The following is a 24,025-nucleotide window of genomic DNA, read 5'->3' as shown; positions in this document are numbered from 1 at the left end:
AAAAAGAAGCATGGTTATAATTTGCAAATAACTTTTTGTTTGTTTTAAAACATGTCCTGTAATGGGATTTCTGCCCAATTAACTCTTCCCCCCCCCCCCCCCAAGTTCAAATTGATTCCACTGGTGGATGTATGTTTAGAAATATAAATTTTGCAGAGACAATTCACCAATTTTCCCCCTAAGTAGAGGAGAAAAGGCAAATGATTGGATTTATTCATTCTGTCTCTCAGGTTGTGGATCATAAAAGAGGTGCACATGTGCAAAGTCTTAGGGAAATGAACACCAAGTAATATTCTGCCTGATGCAAATATCCACAATCTAATTCGCACTGTACATCAAAAAGCATTAAATTATCACAGTCAGTAAATACATCTTCTCAAACTTCCCTTCCCCCAGTATCATCCAGCTAACATATCCTGCGGATTTACACAAGAGATAATACCTTAGGAAAAGAAAAAAGAAAAAAAGGACAGATACATACCCTTAATGATAGAAACACAGTGCTGGCACTCACAGCAAATGACAGAACAGCTGCCGCTGTGCAGACAATGAGGTCCGATTTCAAAATTTCTTTCTGTGAAAATTATTTTGTACCAAATTAGCATGCCAATACCATTTTACCTAGGCAAAGTAAATGACTCTCTTCTCAATTACTTGCAGACTGCCGTCTGGTACGGCTAATCATCACTCCCTGATACAAAAGTATTCTCTCCAGTCTGCTTTATGAAATTATTTCGCTGGGTGTGTCAAAGTAACCACGTTTATCTTCATCGTGACTAACTTCAAATTACATTTTTAAATTTGGTTTTAACACTGGATAAATGAAAGCAATACATTTTTCACACTGAGCCTAATTCTATTTAAGGAAAATAACTCTCGCATTATGGCATTTTTATTTTTGGAAATAAAAATTCTGGTTCCATTACCTATCTGCAAGCGTTACAATTTCTTTAGATTTGCTTGCATTACTGGAATGACTCATGCTTTTCTGTAATGCCTTCAGAGACACAAGTTAATACATTTATTATGTTCTAAAGTGACACGTCCCATTCTCCGATTTTCTGTATCAGAAGTCAAATTTCAGCAAGATTTTATAGGTTTCAGACAAGGCCGTTTTTCTGGTATCGCTCAATGATAACGCAAGGACAAGTCTGCCTTTATATAAAGGTTTGTAAGTAGGGTAGTAGTAATTTTGTTTTGAAAGATTGGAAAAAATATCATGGTCTTTTCTAGGCCATTTTTCTTGTGATTAAAATATCATTCTCAGTAAACAAATAAACAAGATAGCTTTGGAGCTCTGTGATCTTCTGAATTGTACATCAGAGGTCACTCAAATATCTATCTGAGCATATGAAAATCTTGTCTCAGATTTGTGAGTGGGATATTCAACTTCAGCAGTCAATATTAGTGCTAAGCTATCACATGCATATATTATCACTTATAGATCTTGGTTTAAAAACTGATTTATGCTATAATTCAAAAACATCTAGAAATACTATGTGGAATAAAACACTTTGTTAGAATTTGAAATTCATCCAGGTTCCTAGTGCTGCAATCAAGGTAATTTTCCTTTATCTCATCAGAGAAAAGGAAATAAAAAAAACAACCATAAAATATTGATGGGATAGCAAACCTAAAATAAGGGAAAGAAAGCAGAAGTGAACAACAGACGGGTTGTGAATTACAAGAGAAGCTGGTAGCAACCACTATATTTAGGCAGCCTGTCGCTCTGTTATGAGATGCTTCTTAGTAAAAGGTCACCAGCGTCAGCACTTCCACTTACTGCAGCAGGCCTTTGAAATTCAGCAGCACTAAAAAGCCTTCAGGCTCAAGAAGTACTTTTGCTTTGTCCCATGAAACTCTAATCCCATTTAGCTGAATTCTCCAGTTTTATTAACTTGTCCTTGCTTTTTTCAGGCTGCTCAGAAAAACATCCTTCCAAAAGAGCACTCCCTACACTCCTCAAGCTACTCCCTCTTCAGATGGCATTGTACTCAGCAAGGACTATAAATGCGAAGGCACAGAGTTAGGTTGGACTCTTCCCAACCATCTTCACAAAACAGTGCTGCTGGCCTTGTCCCATGCTTCTTGGCCATCGTATGGATCAGGAAAACCACACCAGGGAACATACAGAAAAGGTCGTCACTGAACAACCTTTGATCCCTACACATCCCCACAGGTTTTCTTGAGTTGGTTTAGACCTCGTCTTACAAGAAAGTTGTGTATTGAGGATTTCCTGTGTGCAGCAGTACTGAAAAATCATGGTCAAAATAGTGATAAAGATGGATAAGGGATTTATTACCAACTCATAAAATTGAAACTTTTTAAAATGTTTTCGATTTTCTAAAGCTATTTCTTACAAAGTCAACCTAAAGCAACAGTGTTTAGACTGCAAAACTCATTATCTGAGAAAGCTGAGCAGTGCCACATTTACGTGGCCCTGTGCTTCAGCCCTTTTGTGGAGATACATTATGAAAAATCTTCATTAAGTACCATTTTTCTGCACAGCTGAATCCAACTACTCAATCACCTAAAACAAGCTTATAAAAACAATTACACACAAACCGTATTTCAAGCTTCCCTTTACAACCAGAAAGGATTACTGTTACAATGACAGCTGAGTGGTTTTTGTAATCAGCTGACTGAAGAATTTGCCATTATAAGAGCTGTATCAAATAAAGATTTAGTCATAAAGTCAGAAGTAGTGGTAACAGTGGATACTGGAGGCAGGAGGAAAGGCACCCCTGCTTCCCATTCTGTATGCAGGCCAGGTCACCAACAAGCAAAGTGCACTACACAGACTGTATTACACAGGACTGGTATTTCCCATTTTTCCCATCTTTGCCTTTCCAAGTGCTCTTTCTAGGGTGCTCTCACTGCTTTTGACACATTAAGGATCACATACAGGAAATGGCCTATGTTTTCAGAGCAATGCTCACTATTCTGCTATTTGAATCCAAATTTGATGGTTGTGTTCCAACTTTGGCAGTATCTAGCGTGGCTAAGGTTTTATTTACTACCAGGCTTTCACAATAGTCCCCACAGGAGGCAGGAGATCTTTCTTGATGCAGCAGACACATTCAAGCTTCTCACAGTTTAGTTCTTTTTCCTTCTAAAACAAAGCTGGACAGGAGTAACTTTGTTTTGTGTGAGGGCATAACAGCCAAGACCCACAGGAAATGGCTGACACTGAGTAAATTGCTCTCTGCCTGAAGGGAATTCAAAGCTACCTTCCAGCAGGATGCCCTCAGCATCCAGCTACAGGTTGCTGTAGATGGGTCTTGTGGCTTCCACTTGCCTTCAGCAGGAAGGGGAAGTGCCTTCTTGTGTTTTTCACTGAGTCTTTAGGAACGTGACTCTACTGGTAGAGAAGTGAGCCACACAGATGGAGGCAGAGCAGGAAGCACAGACATGTTCTGGTTCTTATTCTAAGGCTGCTTTTTCTGCAGGTTGCACAACAGTCATTTTGTATAAAATTGAACTCAGTTTGCAGCTCTCTGTGAGCTGCTTGAAGAGCTGACAACAGCATGACTGTGTATCATAAGAATGAGCCTTATTCAGCTCACCAGAAGAGAACCACCATACATTTTCAAGAGTAGACTAAATGCTGTGAAACTCGAAATGAGTGAAGACATCATCTGTCTTTATGGTTAGGATATAGGACCCCCTCCTACTCTTGGCACCCCTTTATCTTCCCAGCTGCTACTAAGCACGTGCCTATCTTGGACACAGTTCTGTCCCCCAGCTGTCTAAAGGAGAACTGCAGACTCCATTCCCAACCACAGGCACTTATGAATTCATTGCTGAACCACACTACAATGTGATGCTTAAGTCTTTTATTGTAATCAGTCCAACATAGAAAAGTTAACCTCTGATCACTGTTAATATCTCTGCAATGAGAAATAGCCATTACCACAGTGTTATAGTTGGGGTGAAAACAGGTGTTTTTTTTCCTCCATTTTACACTTGAGAAAAAAAAAAGAAAAAACCCAACCCAACAATATTACATCTCATGCCTCGGAGATTTAACATGTTGCCTCAGGATTCATTTGTTTAAAAATTATTATTTTCAATTACACTTTTAGAGCTTTGTACAAATCCTTTTACTAGTTATGCATATGTTTGCATTAAAGACCAGGAAGGAAGCTGGGTTTGAATTTAACGCATTAATACCTTCAGGCCACTGGTTAATCTAGCAATCAGCCATGTGGATGCCTACAGAAATTAATTGTAAGGGTAGGAAGCTCCATTCTCAAAGCTGAATGGGAAATTATCCTTCACAGCTGTTTCATAATTCAGGTTTCCAAAGCTGGCAATTCTTACACAGTTATTCAAGCAAAGGAAAATAGTAAAGGTCATGGAACTAAACATCAGAGATGACGCATTTATTACTGTTAATGTTAATATCAAGCCAGTCAAGAATACAATAAATTAATTTTCAATATCAACCTAATTTGCTGCTTTCAGCTGCTCAATGATATTAATTAATTTTGTTTATCTCAGCATTTCTGATTTAAAAAGATCTTATTTAAATATCATGTTATAGCACACCATACATGTGCATATAGACCAGAGCAGGGCTGGGCTGTTGTGTGGCATTTTGATGTTCTCTGACACTGCTTTTACAAGTCATTTGAGTCCTACAATCTACACATGATTGTTATTGCTGAGATTGGACAGCAGAGACTGTGGCTTGACTGTGTTCACCAAACTTGAGGCACATGCACTTTTCAGTGCTTCAGTTCTTCCCTACTTGCTGTATTAGCACTGCACTGCAAGATAGCAGTGGGAGTCACCTAGCAAACTGGTTTAAGTGTTTGAGGTACCAGTTAATACAGGAACTAGACAAAGAGCTTGCATTAGCGAGAAAGCGCTCTCTTGTTATTCAAGAGATCTCTCATTGTAGAAGAACTAGCACTACTAACTGACACTGCAAGCAAACAAATTTGCTTACAGCTTTTATACAGATTGAAGGAAACCAGCACAGAAGAAGAGTAATGCAAAGAACTAGAAAGCTTCAGCAACATTAAAGGTAAGCAGCCTCTGTCTAGAAGCAGCAGCATAGGGTGTTAAACATACAGATAAGTGCCAGCTCCCCAAAACCAAATACCATCCTGGAGAGCAAAAGGTGTCAGGAATCCCATTTAACCAAATACAAAAAAAAAAAAAAACAAACACAAAACAAAACAAAAAAACCCAACCAATAAATCAAAATCAATCAAACAACAAAAAAAAGCACTGCTAGCAAAACATGGCAGTAAGGAAACGTGACAAAGAAATAGAATCCTATGCCTGACCAATCCCACAGCAGTCATCCCTGTAGTTCTGTGTCCTCAGATCCATCAGATCTGCCCAAATGCAGTTGAACCACATAGTAACCGTGTGAGTATATGGCATCAGACCACTATGCACATTACTGACACAAAAATAGGTATACAGTCAGCAACATGACTCCATTTTCAAATTACAGTCAGGACCTTAGATGTGACTTTGTTCATTCTCTTGTTGCTTTTTTTTTTCCCCTCTCAAAACATTGAATCCTTCTTTAAGGTTTCCCTTTGCACTGTGAAATGCAACCAGTTACAAGGACAGCTGCATTAAACTGCTTCAGTCCTCTGGCAAGACTCCATCTGCAGAACAGATGAAATCACTCTATTCTGCTCCAAGATGGGTACTATCAACAAAAAATACAGGTGGAATATAAATACCAGAGAATGAGAAACTTTCAGTTGCATCTGCAATGCATTGCCTATGTACAAGAAAGGACTGGCAACGTGGCAATAGTCTACACACCAAACATAGCAAAAATTTAACATAAGTACTTGTTTACTTTTTCTGTTACATTCATACTGCAGTGTGGTGCTGGTGCAAACAGTGTAATTTGTAAGAAGCTGTAGCTCAATACAGACGACAAGGAACTGACATATCACTTAATCTTATGTGGGCCTTATTCGAGTAAGCAGTTTAAAGTAACATTATACAGTGTAGGAAATAATCCATGCAGCAGCTAAGCAATGAGAAATGGAAAACATTGATAGCGTGGGATCAATTCACATGCTTAACTTAGACTACATAACACGTTATAAAATGTCCAGTGGATATGATACAAGATGTGCAGGAGAAACGCACCCCTTTTTAAGAGACACCCAGAGGCCAGGCCAGCTACCATACTAGTGACCTGTACCACTAAGCACAATTGACTCTCAGATCATGTCTGAAGGTCAAAAAAAAAAATCCACAGCCTGTCTCCCAGACACTCTGAACACTTTTTGCTTCTGCAAACATTCAGGACTACAGGAATAATCGCCTTTTTTGCAAAGGCTAAAAGCAGGCATGAGGTATGTGATCAGAAAGAATGGCTGTCTGGTAACTGGAAGCATGACAGTTTACAACTGCAGGAAATCTCCAACACTCCCTTGTACTTGCAGAAACTTGATAATCTTCCCACATGTACTCTCTGAGAGCAACTTCTCCTGGATACCAGTTCTCCCTACCTCCCGGCCTCACTGGAGAGAAATCTAGAATTATTTCCCACAGTTTATATCTGTGGATTTAAAGGAACAGGATATATATCTGCCCGTATAAATAATTAAAATGTTTAAATTACTAAATATCTAAATGGTCCCTCAGTGGGAAAATCGGATGCGAGAGAGTTTTGCACAGAAGGTAAAGAAAGAAAAAGCCTTACCACTGATTCTCTCATTTTTTCTGGGAGTGGATCTGCTGATGAATCTTCAAACTGTTGACGTAGAAAGTGAGGGACATATTTGCATTGAATTAGGGACCTGTTTAAAAATATATATGGTTAAGATACTTCTGAACACGTCTAACAGATATGATACATATGAAGTGAGGGGAGCAGAGAAACAGGCAGAGGGGAAAGAACAGCCTCAGTTTTCCCTCATCATGTATGTAGTAGCTATCTTATCTCCACATAGCTGGAGACGATACAAACCAGCTCAACCTTTGATCAGAGTAAAACTTCCTTTCTCTTCACAATGTCAAGGGGTCTCACCAACCAGAACAGCCCAGTTAATGTGCCTCAGTCATTTAGAGAAATGAGTTAAGAGACTACTGTTGTGTTCATGCCCCTTATCAATTCAGGTAAGCTGAAACCAATATGGGTTTCTTTATGAAATCCAGTTCAAGATTGACGTGCTACTTTCTCCATCTTGATGTCACAACTCATCCCTTAAACACCATTTCCAGTCGCCTTACCTTCCTTTAAGTTTAGAGTTGCCTTAAAACTTTTTTTTTTTTTTAAAGGACTACACATTTTCATCATGGTTGCATGAAGACTATTTGATGTTATTTTTAAAACCTAAACGAGATATTTAACAATTTCAACTGCTGAGGATTTGATTAAGGATCAAGAACTAGATTTAAAGGATGGAATGGTTTTAATGGTATAAGATGTCTTCTTTATAGCAAACTTTTTAAAGGAAAGACAAGTTTTTACGTTAGTAAGGAATTTAAAGAGTTGGTCTGTCCTTCCTTGAGAGTGGGGGAGAAAAAGCACATTTAAATTATTCCAAAATTTAAAGAGCTCACACTTTCATGCTCATTTGCAATTTAACCATGTGTAACCTAGACCAAAGCTAAATAGTCTCCCTGCACCATGCTAGGAAAGACCAAGATGTCTGTGAAGCTCAGTCCCAGATGAAAAGGTGATAATGGCAGCATGAAGCCCACTTGTTGCTTAATTTCACACCATACAACACCCAGGTACTTATACACCACCACAGCCTCCTAGACAGGTAACACAGTTCCACCCAGGAAAACTCATGACTACTGCTCCAAAGCTATGGATCTACACACTGCCCACTCTCACATTATCTAAAGCTGAATAACGCAATTTTGGGCCTTCTCCCCTGGATCTTTCTTGTTCCCAGCATCAGCTCTTAATACACACAAACTCTCTTCAGCTACCATCAGCAGAGCACGTCAGAGCAAAAAAGGGGAGAGATGATCTTAAAGCCACTTCCCCAAACATTACAAGTCCTTTTTCCTTACCAAGGCGTCACCCAATGCATCAGTAGACTGCAAGTCCTCTCAACCAAATCACTATCTTCCAATGTGGCAAGCATACAATTTCCCAGAGGGTGGAATCTGCCCCAGAGGATTTGTAAGTGTTGCATAAAGTAAACCAGCCATACTGCTGATCTGGCTGCAGCACTTCATTTACTTACAGGACTAACACCAACCATGCAATCAGAATTTACCAAGGAATTTCCACTTAACCACACTACTTTTGGGGGACAATCCCCCACAACTCTGAAACCCAGATATCACACCAAGAAAACCAAAATTTGTGTGCTATACAGGGAAACCAATAAATAAGGCAACTTACATCAGTACAGATGGGTCACTACTTTGTCTACTGAGGTGATAAGAAAGTGCAACTAGCAGACCACAGAAAGCAGAGAACAGTGCTGGAATGTGCTGTGCGTCCCAGGGTTCCTGGACATGGGAACAGAAAGCAGAGCATTTACAGGTTAGGAATGCAGTACTGTTTTTCTTTTAAAAGTAGACAAAGCTGTGCTGTAGCATTAAATGCACAGCATCTAGATCTGTATGCTATCTATTAAGATTTGACAATTCCTTATCATATCGAAGTCCATTATAGTGAAAAAGACTAAGTTATTACAGGCATCTTTTGTGATAATATTACTGTCATTCCTCCATTACCAGCAATTAGCTTAGAAACCATGTGAAAAACAAGCTTTCCTGTTTAAACTCTAGAGGCAATTTTTCATTAAAATGAGACATGAGTGAATTTATTAGTCGATGAAACAAGTGAAATTATGTGCAGAGTATTTATCTAAACCATAAATTGATACAGATTTCCTTGACCTCTGGCCAGATTGCTTGTAACAAAAGCCAATATCACCTAGCTGGGGTTCAGTTCTGGCACCTGACTCCTAAATCTTTCTGCTGTTGTGTATAATAAATCTAGGCCCTGCATGCTATGTAACATAGCAGCATAGCGAGAGCACTAGCCACTTTACCCCTATGCAGTGGTAAAAGAGAGCAATTCAAATGCTCATTAGCACATTGGGCATAATCAAGATGAGAAATCACCTCTGGACAACTTAAGCAGCTAAAATAGGCTAGAGTTAATAAGTGGAGGAATAGAAGGCTTAATGAACAATTAATATGACCAGCACCTCATCTGTGGAGTCCTCAGCTACAAATTAGAGTCTTAAATATTGTGAATCGAAGCTGTAAAATGACACAAATTTTTGCTTTGGAGGACACAAATGTGGTGGGTCAGATCTGTAGCCATTTCACTTGCTAGGCTTATTCCATGCTTCCACGCAACTTCTATCTAACAACGTTAAACTTCACTATTCAATTCTATTTTTCATTTGGTCATTCCCAGGTTTTGGGTCAGGTATAGTTTAGTTTAACTTTTCCCACACTTAGTCTCAGGTCAAAAATTCATATTCTTCAAGACACTGCAGAAAAGTTACTGAAGCCAAATTTTTTCATAAATGCCAGAACTGTAGCCTATTCCGTATCCAGTACCCCTGGACATTTTTCTGCTGGGCAGCGGTCCAGCCTCTCTTCCCTCAGCCTGTAGCAATGCTACAGGCAGTTGTGATCCAAGTGCTGGACCCACCACATAGCCTTACTGAGTGTCATACAGTCAGCCTCAGCCTACCAATCCAGACTGTTCAAATCCCTCTGTAAATCCTTCCTATCAGTATGTCCATCTGACTTAGAGACACCTGCAAACTTACTGAGGGTGCACACGATCCCTTCGTTCACATAATCGATGAAGATGTTAAAGAGAACTGGTCCCAGTAGTGAGCCCTGGGGGACACCACTTGTGACTTGCCTCCAGCTGAATTTAACTCCATTCATCACAACTCTTTGGGCCACACCAACCTGCCAGTTTTTTACCCAGTGAAGCATATGCCCATCCAAGCCATGAACGGCCAGTTTCTCCAAGAAAGAGAAGCTATGGGACACTATGAAAAGCTTTGCTAAAGTCTAGGTGGACTACACCCACAGCCTTTCCCTCATCCACAAAGCAGGCCACTTTGACATAGAAGGAAACCAGGTTAGTTAAGCAGGACCTGCCTTTCACAAACCCATGCTGTCTGAACCTTATCACTTGATTGTCCTGTATATGCTGTGTGATGGCACTCAGGATGATCTGCTCCACAGTTTTCCCCAGCACCATGTCAAAAGGCCAGGCCTGAAGTTCCCCAGGTCCCAGTAATGTCTCAGGAACTCTACTTCCACATTTACTGTATTCTACAAGCAGCTTCTGTACTGGGCTAGCCTGTGCTCCCCTTTCAAAATGCATCTTAATTGACCCCTGAAAACTGAGCTCTCAGAGAGCTAGAAAGGCAGTCAAGATAGGCATCAATATTCACTGTATGGCTGGGAAGGAGGATAAGCATAATTTCTCTAGCATCAGTAATGCACCCTGTTCCATTTTGTCATTTCCCCCCCCTAACAATGCCTGGTAGAGCTTTAAATTAAAAAAAGATGAAAAAACAATATAGTCAATAATTGGACAATGATTCTTCACAGTAGGAAAACAGGAATGACAGGTTTTAGTCTTGGAAGCTGGCATTATCTGTCATCCTAGACAGCGAGTTTGACTGCCTACTCTATCTCATTTGGGCGAGGCGACACGTAGTACTTTCACATACACTTTTGACTTTGATGCAGACACTCATGTAGTCATTTTTAAAACAAGTGAAATTGTCTTACAGGGTTAAGGATAAAAGTGGTGAGTTAAAACAGATAAAGAGACTGGGGGTGGTGTTCCACTTCAACCGCAGAACTGTCTAATCCCAGAACAATCCACTAAGCAGAAAGATAAAGGTGTCTTTGAACTTACAAGTCTTTTACCACTAGTTGGGATGGAGAGCAAAGCATATTTTTAAAGAGCATTGATAGTAGCTTTCTGTCCTACATTATTTATCCTTTTTGCTTCTTCCCCCCAAAAAATGCATGTAGCAAACTTTTGTCTTTCAAAGGTGCACTAAAATAAATCATGTGTTGTACGCCAGAGAGAGTGCTTTGAAAACAGCTGAACCATTGGTAAGTAGAATTCTTGATTTTGGTTGTTCTTTTCTTTTTTTTCTTTGTGGTCGTGATTGTGTGTGTGTGTGTGTGTGTGTGTGTGTGTGTGTGTGTGTGCGCACGCACATTCTGTTGACTTTTGTTGTTTTTAAACAACAACGAAAAACAACAGTCCCTTAACTCAAAGTCTTGATAGACTGATACAGCATTAGTATGCTAATTCAAGGAAGAAATGATGAAGGTATTTTGCATAGTGATTGGCTTTTTTAAATATAGGGGGAAAACTCCAGTTTTTCTTCAAAAACTACACAGACCTAATTTTATACTGTCTCATCATTTCATCATTATTCAACTAATCTTTTATTTTTTTTCCTCTCTCTCTACTTCCACTACCTAGTTTCATTATGGATCTACCCTGTCGCTTGTATCAAACAGTATGTAAGGCAGCTGTTGAAAGTCAGCTGTTCCTCATGTGTGGTGGTAAATTCCAAGAAATGTTATTTTATTTCTGAACTTAGAAAATGCTAGCTGAACGAAACTGTAAAATGGAATAACATCCCACTCCCAAACTTATAAGAAAATGGTAACATTGACATGCTCTCTGTGAGGTTAACTATACGACAGCTTTGTTACCATGGATACCCTGTTTCCATTGAACACATTGACCAAGAAACCTCAATTATTCATGGCCCTCGCGTTACACTTGCTAGATACAAGCTCCAGGGAGAGATGCCCACTAGTTGTATCTTCCCATCACCCACAGAATACAAAACTTCACATTCATATAAGACTCCAAAACCTTGGTAGGTGATAAACTACCAACTTCCAATCAAAGTTCTCTTTGTTTGCACTTCCAACTGCTTATTTATAGCTGTATGTTCATTGATGATTATTTTAAAATCCCTAGGGATGGAACTGATCTGGGGTATGCTTATGTGCATGCCACCTTACTCAGCAGTGTCCCAGTCTGTGACCAGGATTCTTGGGCTAGAGAATAAGATAGGCAACAACATCAGGCAGGGAGCATTAATACTGATGTTTCACATAATGGTGAGTTTATCCTAAACAAGAATTGTGGATTTCTACATTTCTATACAATGACATAAAAGTAAACTTGGGCCATATTAGATTCTGCAGATACTGTTTGTTTTTTTTTTTTTTTTTTTTTTTATTATAACCGGGCAATAAGTTCATAATATACATGCAAATCTGAGAGCATAACTACCAGAGTTAAGACTGAAGTGTACGTCTTACTACAGCTGCAAACATCACCCACTGAAAAGCATGTTATCTGACAATTCTCTCTAAAATTAACATTCCTAATAGCTCTTGCTTGAACCTCAGGGGTCTTTAAATTGTAAAGTACATAAAATTGATGAGCCTTGACTTCAAAACCTCCAGCAGTGCTGGAAGTATTTTATCAAAAAGAAACAAAGCTGTCTAATAATCCTATGCTTCTATTTTTGGTCACTTACACATCTGGGAATTCTGTGTATACACAAGGGTCCATTAAGAGCTCTTTAGAAATAGTTTTGGATGGTCTTAGCAGACTGAGGGAGATGCATGCTTGCAATTCTTTCCCATTATAAAACCCAAAGACAAATATTTCTAAATTATTAGTACACAGATGAAGCCTACATCGTTGAAAACAGGAATCAAGAAGCATTGTTATAGTGATTAATGAGTTTAGAACTCATTAAGCAACAAGCCAAACTACATCAATTGTGAGCTGAGAATGGTTTAGAATACTCATAGGATTCTTAGTAACTGTCCGTGGAAGCAATAAATAAATTAGCAGCAAAAACTTTCTTCTAGTATAAAGCAATGAAAAAATAGAAACTAAATAACTTACACTAAAAGGAGACAGCTATGCCACATATGAACGCATTCCTATCAGTTTAATTTTTTTGGACGTAGGTCTAATATCTAAAATTTTCACAGGCTGATTAAGATAATCCCCAAGTTCCTTAAGCAGTTGATAGACAAATAAATAAATAAAGAGTTGGAACACAAATAAATGATTAACTAGCTCTGGATGAACTTCAAATCCAAACCAGCTGATTGGAACAGAGGGCAAAAGAGGATGGACTGATTCCAGAAAGCTTTGAGAATGTGCTCTTCTGCTCCACTGCAGCATTCTGACGCATTGGAATGCTAAAGACAGATATCAAGATGGAAAAAAATCCAGAGTGAATGTGTGTGGAAAAAATAGGAAGGCATACCTGATAGATAATATTTAAGCATCCATTAAATATTCAAACAAAAAGAACTCAAACCAAAACAGATGAAACAGGAGACAAAAATCAGCACATTAACTATTCTACTCAAGTGAAATAGAAAGCACAGAAGTTCTTGTGTCTTCAGTCTGGTGGATATAATATCTGAAAATAAAAGCATGTCCTCCAGGAAAAACAGATGACCCTTTCATATATCAAAGGTAAGGTAGCTATTAGAGCTGCCAATTTCTGTACAAGATTACAGGACTGAAGCTGAGATCAGAAATAAAGCCAGACTGAAGTGGACATAGATAATTTTAAACTAAACTCAATACCCTATAGCTACAAAAAAGCAGAAAGCTGAAAAAGCAATGCTATTAGGTGTGACAACTCAAGAACTGACCAAAAGGAGTGATACAACTATATCCAGAATTTAGAGCTTTTTATCAAGTGAACATAAGTGAACGTTCTCAGACAAGCTGGAAATAACTTGGATAAGGAGTGACGATACCATTAAACACGGGCTTGAGAGGTGAAAAATATCTCAAAGAAACCAGAAAAAGCTCAGGTCTCTGGACTTTAGAAGCAAAGGCTCTTCTCTCTCATCTGAAATCAAGGTCAGAGTATGCAATATTTTATGTAAGGCTGCATAAGCAGATGGTGTTGTACCACTCATGACATGGTTGTGCCAAGTCATAAGATGTCTGAAAAGATGTTTCATAGCACCTGAAAGCTGTAGCCAAATCACCTTTGCTTGACTGGGAGAACACAACTGCATAACAAAAATATATGCAGTGACTCGGCATTAATGCCAGATGGAATGACTTCTGTTCACCAGCTACAACAAAATACAGCGAAGACTTGAAAATGTGTTCCTCTCACAACAGGTGCCTTCAACCAACGTCCGCAATGAGCAGCATCCTCTCTTGATGGGTAGACAAGTCCTCAAGGTTTCAAACAGACAGATGGAAACCTGGAATTACAGCCATTTTTTTGTTTCATGGTTTTATGGACCAACTGCTAGGAAATACTGTAATAACCTTGGCCTTCCCCCTGTTTTAATCTCATCGTATGATTCTAATTAAGATATATGATGGACATTTAAGCAGCCTACCATATGATCCAACATCCCATTCACTACTAACACAAGACTAGGGATCATCCGTTGCTGTTTAGATGGTATGTGCATTTTAGCCATTAGAGGGAAACATTTCTGGTTATGGGATAGCAAAGGAGTTGGAAGGTCATTAAAAAAGAGGAGGAGGGCCTTATTAACTCTTTGGGCAAATCAAATTTTGTCTGCAGATCATAGGATTAACTTTCAAGAATACTATGTAATACATTTCCTCAGGCAACTCATTCAAACAAAATCAGTAACAATTACGTTAATGATAGGTTTATACAACAAAGCTACTCTTTCCACAGAGCATCTCAGTTTGTTTTGTACTAAATAATACAACAACAAAATTGGTCTGCATAAGGCGCAGGATTTCAGCACCAGGGCTATTCACCCCTAGCCCTCAGAACTCATTTTAGCATATAGAACGTTAACTGGACTACTTGCACTGTTTTGAGGTCATACTTCAGAACAATTGCTCAGTTCTCCTTTTTGATTTTTTTTCTTCCTAAATGAGAGTTGTAGAGCAAAGAGTTAGTTGATGTGAATTCAATTCTCCATATTAATTGCAACAAAATTTTGCAATTAATTCCTCATATTCTAAATATGTATGTATAGTTTGTGGTTCTAAAAATGAGCAAGAAAAATCTCACCTAAAAACACAGACCTAGAATAAACATTGTTTATTTCTTCTAATAAAAAAAGAAAACCATAGAGCAAACTATTATTCTAATGACCTCCTTAAGAAATACTATCTTTCCTTTTAGAATAATTAACATACACAGAGAAATTAGGCTAGGCTGTTTCACCATGGAAGATCATAATTAGAACACAAGAAGCACTTGAGGAAGGAAAGGCTCAAGTCTGATACTGCTGGAATGAGCCCTCAGCCTGGGCATTTGATGTGAGCAATCGTTCACCAGTAACAAGCACACAACCACTTAGATAGATCCATTCTGCTCTGCAATTTATTTCAGGAAATGGAACTCTGCTCGTTACACCTGCTGAGCTATACGATATTCTGCCAATAAACAAGAGCTTACATTTGAGAATGCTACATTTCAGCCAAGTAATAAGCTTTGCAACTCAGACCTTCTCCTGATACAGGATTTCTGTCATGTTTTCCTGCCCTGAATCTTTTTTATTGCGAAGATTTTTGACATCCATAAACAACTGAAAATTTTGCTTTCATCTTTTTTTCAACAAACTAAGAATAAAGAAAGTAAAAAGGAAAATTATAAAGTAGCTGTAAAACTAAAGACTGAAAAAGACAACCACGTACTTACTATCTTTGTGAAAACATTTCAGTGAGACAGGCTATAGCACTTGCCTACCTTTGAGCTAGAATCTGCAATTTCTAATGCAGATCAGATCTTGATTTGATTAGGATGACAAGTTGTAGCCCATTACATATCAGAACAGTTCTAGTTTCTTACAGAGGTATTACAACATCTTTCACAGTTGTCGCTATTCAGGATCAGACCCCTCTGCTCTTATAAGTCTTAATTTTCCTCCACTAATGAAAAAATAAATCTGACAGAATCATTCCCTTGAAGCGTTATCTACAAGTCCAAAAGCCAAAAATCTCTAGACCTGACTGAAGAACACAGAAGGGTAATACAAGTGCACTTTTCTAGCAGAAAAAAACACGAGATTTCAAGCACCCCAGTGGACTGAGATTACGAGCTGAATCAAGTGGAATCATCTTTACATGCTTTAAATTAACCTCCTCAGAACTGTCTCCACAAGAATAGTGCCATAAAAATTCAAATTAACTGTAATTTCTGTGTGAACAGGAAGTCTGCACTTAATATTGGTAATTTACAGCAGATATCTTGTAAATCTTTCATAGCACTCTACAACTTCAGGGTAGCATATTTCTAAGCAGTTTGAAGTCTAATCCATGAGGAGATTGCTTATCTACAAAGCCACCTGCATGTTGTAATTTCAACTATTACACTGAGAAAGGAGTCTAGAATATTTTAAGAGGCTTTTCTTTAATACTATTTACAAAACCGTTTTTTTAAAGTATCCATCACACAGCTTCCCTGCCCGCAACTAGTGAACTGCCCTCTGCCAAACTTAGAGGAAAAATGATCATTTTCACAGGTTTTTATTTGCCTGTCAGACAGTTGTTTGACTCAATTCCTTCCTTCCATACAGTAGTCTCCCTTTTTCCTCACTGTTTCTCCCTCCTGTATCCTGTCTCACCATTATAGATTTTTCCTCACTCCTTTCATCCTTACAGAGAGCAACCTTCTTCATCCCATCTGCCCCCTTCTGAATCATCAACACATTTGGAAAAACGTTGCAGGGATACCAGCTGCTTTAGGATGTTGCACAAGAGAAGTACTTAGGCTTTCTAGTGCCACACAGTTGGGCAAGGTCAAACCGGTATAACTGATATACTAGGTGAGTCTGGTGACCGAGATTCCCTGAGAGTACATCAACATGTACAATGATACTTAAGAGTGCGTTAATACACCACCACTCAGCAGCTGAGTTGCCGTAAATTATTGTGTATGGACTCAAACCACTCAGGGGCAAGATAAAACAGTGGCTTAACACATTTTACCTTACTATTGGGAATGGTTAAAAACACAAGCACAGCCAGCTCTGCTCATCTGTGATAGATAATTAAGGCATTATAATTGACCATCTTTGATTTAAGGTCCCTATTCAAAATTTTAAATGCAAATTGTTAGAAGCCATTTCTGAAATGTTTGTGTTCCTTAAAGAAATCCCTTAAACAAACAACTGATAGTACCTCTGTGCTACAGATGTGTAGCACCACATAGTATCCTCTGACATACGCCTGCAAGATGTTGAGAATAGCTTGTACATCACTGCACATCCTGGTGCACTCCTGCACAGGCACCAACAGCATCTAGCCCGTCATGAAACAATGTTAAAAGACTACCTACCCCTTAAAGGATACATTTTACGGCAAGTCTAGGATGAAACAGTGGTCTCACTGTGGTCACCAGGAATCTTACAGCAAACTTGAAGACAGCCAGAAGTTCAACGTTATCTTTTATTTTAGAAAATAAAAATAAAAATTGCAGAAGAGATATACGCTAAGGGAAGGTGGAGTGCAGAGCAACTAACATAGTTATTCCCCAGAAAAAGAGCAGCTGCTTCACAAAGAGACACTAGAAAGGCTGGGTCTCTCCAGCTAAAAGAAGATAAGGCTGAGGTGGGAACGACCAAGGACTACAAAATTGCCAAGGCAGCAGCAGATAGTGAATGCAGACCTGTTAATCCACCAATTCTGCAATACTAGCAAACAGGGAAGACATGGTGAAATTAGCTTTTCTTCACACTGAACACAGTGAAGATCTAGAATTAGTTGCCACAGGAGGCACATTCAGAACATTAGGCAAATTCATGGACAATGCTGACTGAATAAAATTTGCAGAGATGCACTCTCCAAGAGATCTAAGCCAATAATTGTGGACATTGATTAGGGAAATGTGCAGCAAAAAGTGGTCATGGAGTCCTAAACTGAACTTCTTATGCTACTGATGTACTACCCAGTACTGGGTTAGGTGATACACTTGTCTGCCCAAGCAGAACATTAAATTTCTTATTATTCTCTATTTTCTTTTCGAAATAGCCACAGAAAGGCATGTATAAAACTTGCATGCATTACACTTCCTTTCTGACTTTGAACTTTGTCTGCCAAGACTTGTCTGAAATCACAGAATCGTAGAATCACCAAGGTTGCAAAAGACCTCCAAGATCATCCACCTACCACCAATATTTCCTCACTAAACCACATCCCTTAGTGCAACACTGAAAAGTTTCTGGAACACCTCCAGGGACAGTGGCTTAATTGGCTGCCTGTCCCAGAACCTAACCATTTTTTCAGAGAAGAAATGTTTCCTAACATCCAACCTGAATCTCCCTTCGCACAGCTTGAGGCCATTCCCTCTAGTCCTATCACTAGTCACGCAAGATAAGAGGCCAATCCCCATCTTGCCACAACCTCCTTTCAGGTAGTTTAGCACAAACGCAATGCCCCACTACCATAAATTACGCAGCTGAGTTTCCTATGTTTGGGGAAATTACAGGGCTCAGCACACCTGGAGAGCAGTGGTTGAACAATGTCCTGGGAAAACCACCTGCCTGATCATGGTGTCTCCCCTGCCAGTAAGTACAATGATGTTCCACAGTAAATTCTACACACTGACAATGGAGGAAAATAAGGAGATTTGAGACTGATCCAGTGCCTATCTGACTTAGTAGCAACAAGGCTGTACAAGGCTGTGGCTGGCGGCTCATCACATGACAGAACAAACACATACAGGTCACCTACTAATAAAAGCAACAGTAAAGCATATTCCTTAACGGGTTTTTATGTCCTAAAAAAATCCATGCACAAACTTTTCCAGTGTACAGAAATATCAGCAAACCCCAGTATGCAAAAACCAAAGTGATGCTCAGAGCTTCAGTACCTCCAGGTATACTGTTATGAAGCAACAAAATATCTTTTTTCCCCCCTCCCGGGGAAATATGAACCTTACCAGGAATGAGTCAAATTTAGCCTGGCTTTCACAGGAGCTACATCATTTAAGCATAAAAGCTGATGTTAGTCTTCGTCATGGAAATTCAAAGGATCCTTTCAGACTGATCTATACCAAGAAGCAACTAGTCACAAGCAAACATTTGCCTTAGTATTTCTACTGCAGTTTCAATTATTTCAGTGTAGCTAACAGGCAGAACCTAACACATGGCTTGTAAAGCTTATCTTGACAAATATCAATGACAGTGTAGCACCAAACAGTTTTGATCTCCTAGGTGACATGAAGTTAAGTGACAGGAACTTTTAGCCTGAAATTTTGAATTTTTAATGTTTCAACTTGCCTTCACTGCACTGAAGCAAAACGCATACAGGACAGTCAGAACCACGAAGCTTCGGGAAATGCTGTAGAGTGCAGACACTAATCCGGAGGCAGCTGAAACACAGACATCATGTGTTAATTTCTTCATATATGAGAATGTGCATTCAAAAAAAAACCCCACAAAAACAGCTCTTACATCACATCATGTGTATAAGTTAATATAAGATACTACAAAGCTGTTTGTTGAGAGATCACCTTCAGTGACCCAGATCAGCTCAAAGAACCGTTTACAGCTAAAACTGAAAGCCTAATGACACTGTACTCTATGTTTTTTTCCACAGATCTGAGCTCCCACACTATTACTCTTTGTGCTAAACACCGCCTAGCCAAAAATATTAGTATGCCTCATGATGCTGCGACAGAGGAGTAATGAAGTTAACAATCTGAAAATTTTCTAGTCAAGCTCCATGTGGAATTTTGCTCATTCTCTCTGCTCCTGGGACATGGGCAGGTTCTGGTATTACCCAAAAGCATCCCAACTTGCTTGGTCAACTATGATTCACATCTGTAGGAATGAATTTAAAGGGAGAGAGAAGAACACCATCTCATCTCTCACTACAACTTCCTTTGAGAACTTCCAGGGCCAGGGCAGGAAATGCTGTCAGACAGAATTAGGAGTTCAGCAGAGCTTCCACAACAGAGACATTTGGGCTGCTAAATAATGCTCTAGTTAGTTTTCAACATTGGAACATGGAACCGTTAATGATGGGATGGGAGCTTCATGCAACATTTTATTTCCTCAAGGTCTGCTTTGGTGTTTATGAGGTAAGGAGTGAAAAACACTAAATGCTTTTTCTACAGTAGCAAGTAGAACAATGACATAAATGTAGGTCTAAATGAAAAGTGCTGAGGATGTTAAATCTGTGATATATGCGTTTTGAGATGCTCCACTGCACAGTATTTCACGTATGATCCCACAGATTAGAGGCTCATTAGTGTTTGGAGTGCATTAGGTGCACCCTTACAGTATATCTTTCTTTAAAGTTTCATCCAAATGGAATCCAGTCTGCATATCCTGACATCATCCTATGATCCAAAAGACAGATGAAGTCTGGGACAAGGAACAAGGATAAAGTTTGTTTCTTGTCCAAACTAAGATGACAGAGTAGATGCATACCACTTATCTTTGTTATTTAAGCTATAATGAAGAACAGAAACCACCACCACAAGCTGAAGCAATGTCTTCCATTTAATGTCTTATTTATTTTCTGACTGAAAGAGCATCAAAAAATCAAATGTCATACAATCATAACTTATACCATGCGACAATGTAAGTGACTTTTTAAAATTTTAATTGGATTTTTAAGAGTGTTTTTTTATGTTTGTTTGTTTCCCAGAAGTTGAGTTTATCTTTGGTTTTTTTTTTTGTTATTGTTTTATATTGGACGTCAGAAAACAGCTCTTTCATGTCAGTTATCCTCTACAGCTTATTTCTCAACTCGAATACAACTGTTCAAAAGAAAAAAAGAAAAAGAAAACTGGTCAAGGAGGTCTGACTAGTTTAGTATCCATCTCATTGTTAAGTGAATACCATTCACTGTTTGAACATTAAGATGCATTGTGCTTTAAAAAAATACAATAATACATTTTAATCTAAGGTGATACACTCAGAAAGTGATAGTTCAGTCTCAACATACTACTTACCAGAACCACCAAAAAGCAAGATGTCTATTTGCTCCAAAAGATATATACAGAAGGTGTTGATTTGAGGGAAAAGACCAAGAAGAGAAATTGCAGGAAAGCAATATAAAAACACTAAAGAAAAAAGAAAATGCATATTAGAACACAGTCATACATCATAGTAAGTAGAGAACAGAAAACCAGGCATAATCCTACAATAATATATTACAATAAATTCTGAGCATTGCTCTAGTAAGGATACTTTATTTAACCCTTAGCCACAATTGTTCTATTTTACTTACCTAAACAAAATAAATTGTTCTACTTTACATGCGAGTAACTAAGTCTCAGAGGTTAAATTTAAGATTTATTTTGTATAGTAGTAAAAGAACAATTAAAAAAAACAAAGAAACTAAAGAAACTCAGGGAGTTAAACCCTGTCTGTCATCTTTACATAGCTTTTTTTTTTTTAATATAGAACAGCTGACTGAAATGGCTGCCTTACAGACAAGGAAAAGCAGGAATCACAATTTGAGTATCTGTGCTGCTGGTCTTAGGTTCTGTTCATTTCCAGCCACTCCTCCATTTCTTTTAGCTCCACCTTAGAAAATGCTAACCACAGTTGTTTAGCAAAGCACACTCTTTTAAAGCACATTGAACTGGTATCATCAACATTGAAGGATGATTAAATCAATCCTTACTGCTTTATCATACTACTACCAAAATGCTCTGCATCTTGAAGGACAATGATGTGTCAGTCACTCTTCCTCGTAAACAACTCCATATTTGTTAGTTTACATGCTAGGAAGGCTGCAATTTCCTCTCATTCATTCTCACAAAAAGCAAATTAAACAAATCATTAGTATAACTCATTCCCCTTCCCACTCGAGCCAAATTTTAAGAAGGTAACAATAGGATTTGTGCTCTTTGTTGAATGTTAATTTCACATTTTACTTCCAGCTCCTCTTACTAATGCATTTTGTGCTAAAATAGAACAGTATAATGAGTTTAATCTGGCAGTTACTAAATTCATTCTATTACACATTACTAGCATCTAATATTGTAAATCTTGCTGAGGAAGTCAAACACAGGAGAAGAAATGACATATTTGCGTGTTAAACACAGACAGGGCTCACGTAAGTGTACTTGCACTTCCAGTGCACCCTTCATCATGACTTCCTGCCACTGGAAGGAATTAAATGTATTCTGCATACATGAGAACATGAGAAATCTGATGCATTAATTAATAACATTATTAATCTTCTCTTTCTTTACTATTCTGCTTATCTTCTAGATATTCCACAAATCCACACCAAATCCAGCAAAGACAGCATCAAACTCCAACAGGTCACGTGGACTCTCCATTGAATCAACTGTCCCCAGAACGCAGTGCTGGAAGCTAGTCCATCAGGCAAAGGAATTGCAGAACTGACAACGCATCTGACTACTCGGTAACAAAGATGGTCAATCAGGGTCTGGATGGAAAGATGTATTAGCAGTCCCCTTGGTTTGCTCAGCACAGAGCAGAGGAGCTGAGGGGAGGCCTCATGGCAGCTGCAGCTCCTCACAGGGAGCGGAAGGGCAGCACTGAGCTCTGCTCTGTGTGACAGCAACAGGGCCCGAGGGAACGGCATGGAGCTGTGACAGGGGAGGGGCAGTGGAATTTGGGGACAGGGTCTGCACCAGAGGGAGGTGTGCACAGAATGGGCTGCCCAGGGCAGCGGGCACAGCCCCGAGTGCTGGAGCTCAGGGAGTGTTTGGACATCACTCTTAGACAGAGGGTTTGGATTTGGGGTGGTGTTGTGTGGAACCCAGAACTGGACTCTATGATCCTCCTGGGTCCATTCCAACTCGAGATATTCTAATATTCTATAACTTATAGTCTAAATTACTGTCTTTGCTGTAGCAACCCTCATAAAAAAGTGACTAAGAGCAGCGGGAGAAGGACAAGAAAGAGACATTGTACTGTCAACATACCAAAATAAATTGTGAATCAACAAGGAGAGAAAAGTTGGTTGACTACAACAGTGTCCTCATCTCATTCTCTCTCTGATAATACCCTGAATAACCCTAATGACTCCTGCAGCTGAGGCAGCTTTGTTTATCTTCTCCTGAGTAAAGGAGCACACCAGAGAGTGAAGTAAGCAGTTGTCACTTACAAGAGGATTGAATTTCAGTACAGTACTTTCCCTTATGGGAAACACACAATAAAAGGAGTTGATTAATCAGTTGGAATTGCATTATGAATTCTGGAGAGAACATTTAAGCAGCACACATTTCCACACAGAACACCTTCAAGAGCTGGACCACTAAGTGATGCTTATGTGAGTCACTGGCATCTAACACCGCAATTTGGAGGTTTCCTCCATTGGAGCTGCAACTAGACAAGTGCAAAAGGAAAGCACAAGTTTTGACTTAAAGAAACGCAGAACTCGGTGTCAACGTCACTGCAAATATTTCGTAAGTTTTAAAAGAGATGACTTTATTAAAAATATATATATCTGAGTACCAGTCAATTTTCTGTGTGATAATACACACTGACACAGAAAAAATAAATGCATTATTTTTACAAGAAATAGGGTTGGTTCTTTTTTATTGTTTTCCTCTCCTGAATACAGCTAAGAATACTCACATGGTCTTTCTTCCCCTGTCAGAAGCTCAGTCAATGCTGGAAACAGTGGGCAGAGGACTTGTTATCGTCAAACTCTGCCATCACCTGATACTTACTCTACTGAGATTTCTACCAAACAATTTCACTCATCTCTCCAGTGCTCAAGTGGTTTCATCATAAAATCTACCATGCATTTAGCACATGATGATTTTTGCCGCTGACCATACCTACAGCACCTTAGTGACTAAAACTGGTTCTGTGACCTTACTTGCACTGCATATCTACTAAAAAAGTCAAGAAAGAAATTAAAGATGAAAGCCACTGTTAGACTGAACTAAAGGCACAATCCCCCAGCTAATATAAACCAATAGCAAAATCATCAACAATTTAAAATAAAATAGAATCAGGTCCTAAATAGATCTCTTCCAAAGAACAGACCTGTCATCCAGCTAATAACTTTCCACTGATCTCCTTTTATAACCATGTTTCAAAATCATAGCATGCTACGCAGCAT

The 24,025-nt window shown here is 38.9% G+C and overlaps 1 protein-coding gene and 1 non-coding gene across 8 annotated transcripts in view; both read right to left on the bottom strand.

The window, feature by feature from the left end:
- PCNX2 (pecanex homolog 2 (Drosophila)) overlaps positions 1-24,025 on the bottom strand; it is a 150,198-nt gene that overhangs the window by 77,643 nt on the left and 48,530 nt on the right. For all 7 annotated transcript variants that reach the window (XR_005858867.2, XR_005858868.2, XM_015284401.4 and 4 more), the window contains exons 14-18: positions 20,925-21,035; positions 19,243-19,334; positions 8,351-8,460; positions 6,689-6,785; positions 482-574 (exon numbers count right to left, since the gene is read on the bottom strand). Coding sequence is in view for 5 of the 7 variants with exons in the window: in XM_015284401.4 (XP_015139887.2) it covers positions 482-574; positions 6,689-6,785; positions 8,351-8,460; positions 19,243-19,334; positions 20,925-21,035 (503 nt within the window). In the remaining 2 variants the exon portion in view is untranslated. The remainder of the gene's footprint in view (positions 1-481; positions 575-6,688; positions 6,786-8,350; positions 8,461-19,242; positions 19,335-20,924; positions 21,036-24,025) is intronic.
- LOC112532226 lies at positions 18,374-18,536 on the bottom strand. The gene has a single exon (XR_003074685.2). It is a non-coding gene; the product is annotated as a U1 spliceosomal RNA (small nuclear RNA).

This window comes from Gallus gallus, chromosome 3 (assembly GCF_016699485.2).
Source record: "Gallus gallus isolate bGalGal1 chromosome 3, bGalGal1.mat.broiler.GRCg7b, whole genome shotgun sequence".
In the NCBI taxonomy this organism is placed as follows: Eukaryota; Metazoa; Chordata; class Aves; order Galliformes; family Phasianidae; genus Gallus; species Gallus gallus.
The sequence above is the reverse complement of the archived record's forward strand: the minus strand, read 5'-3'. Positions and strand labels throughout refer to the sequence as shown.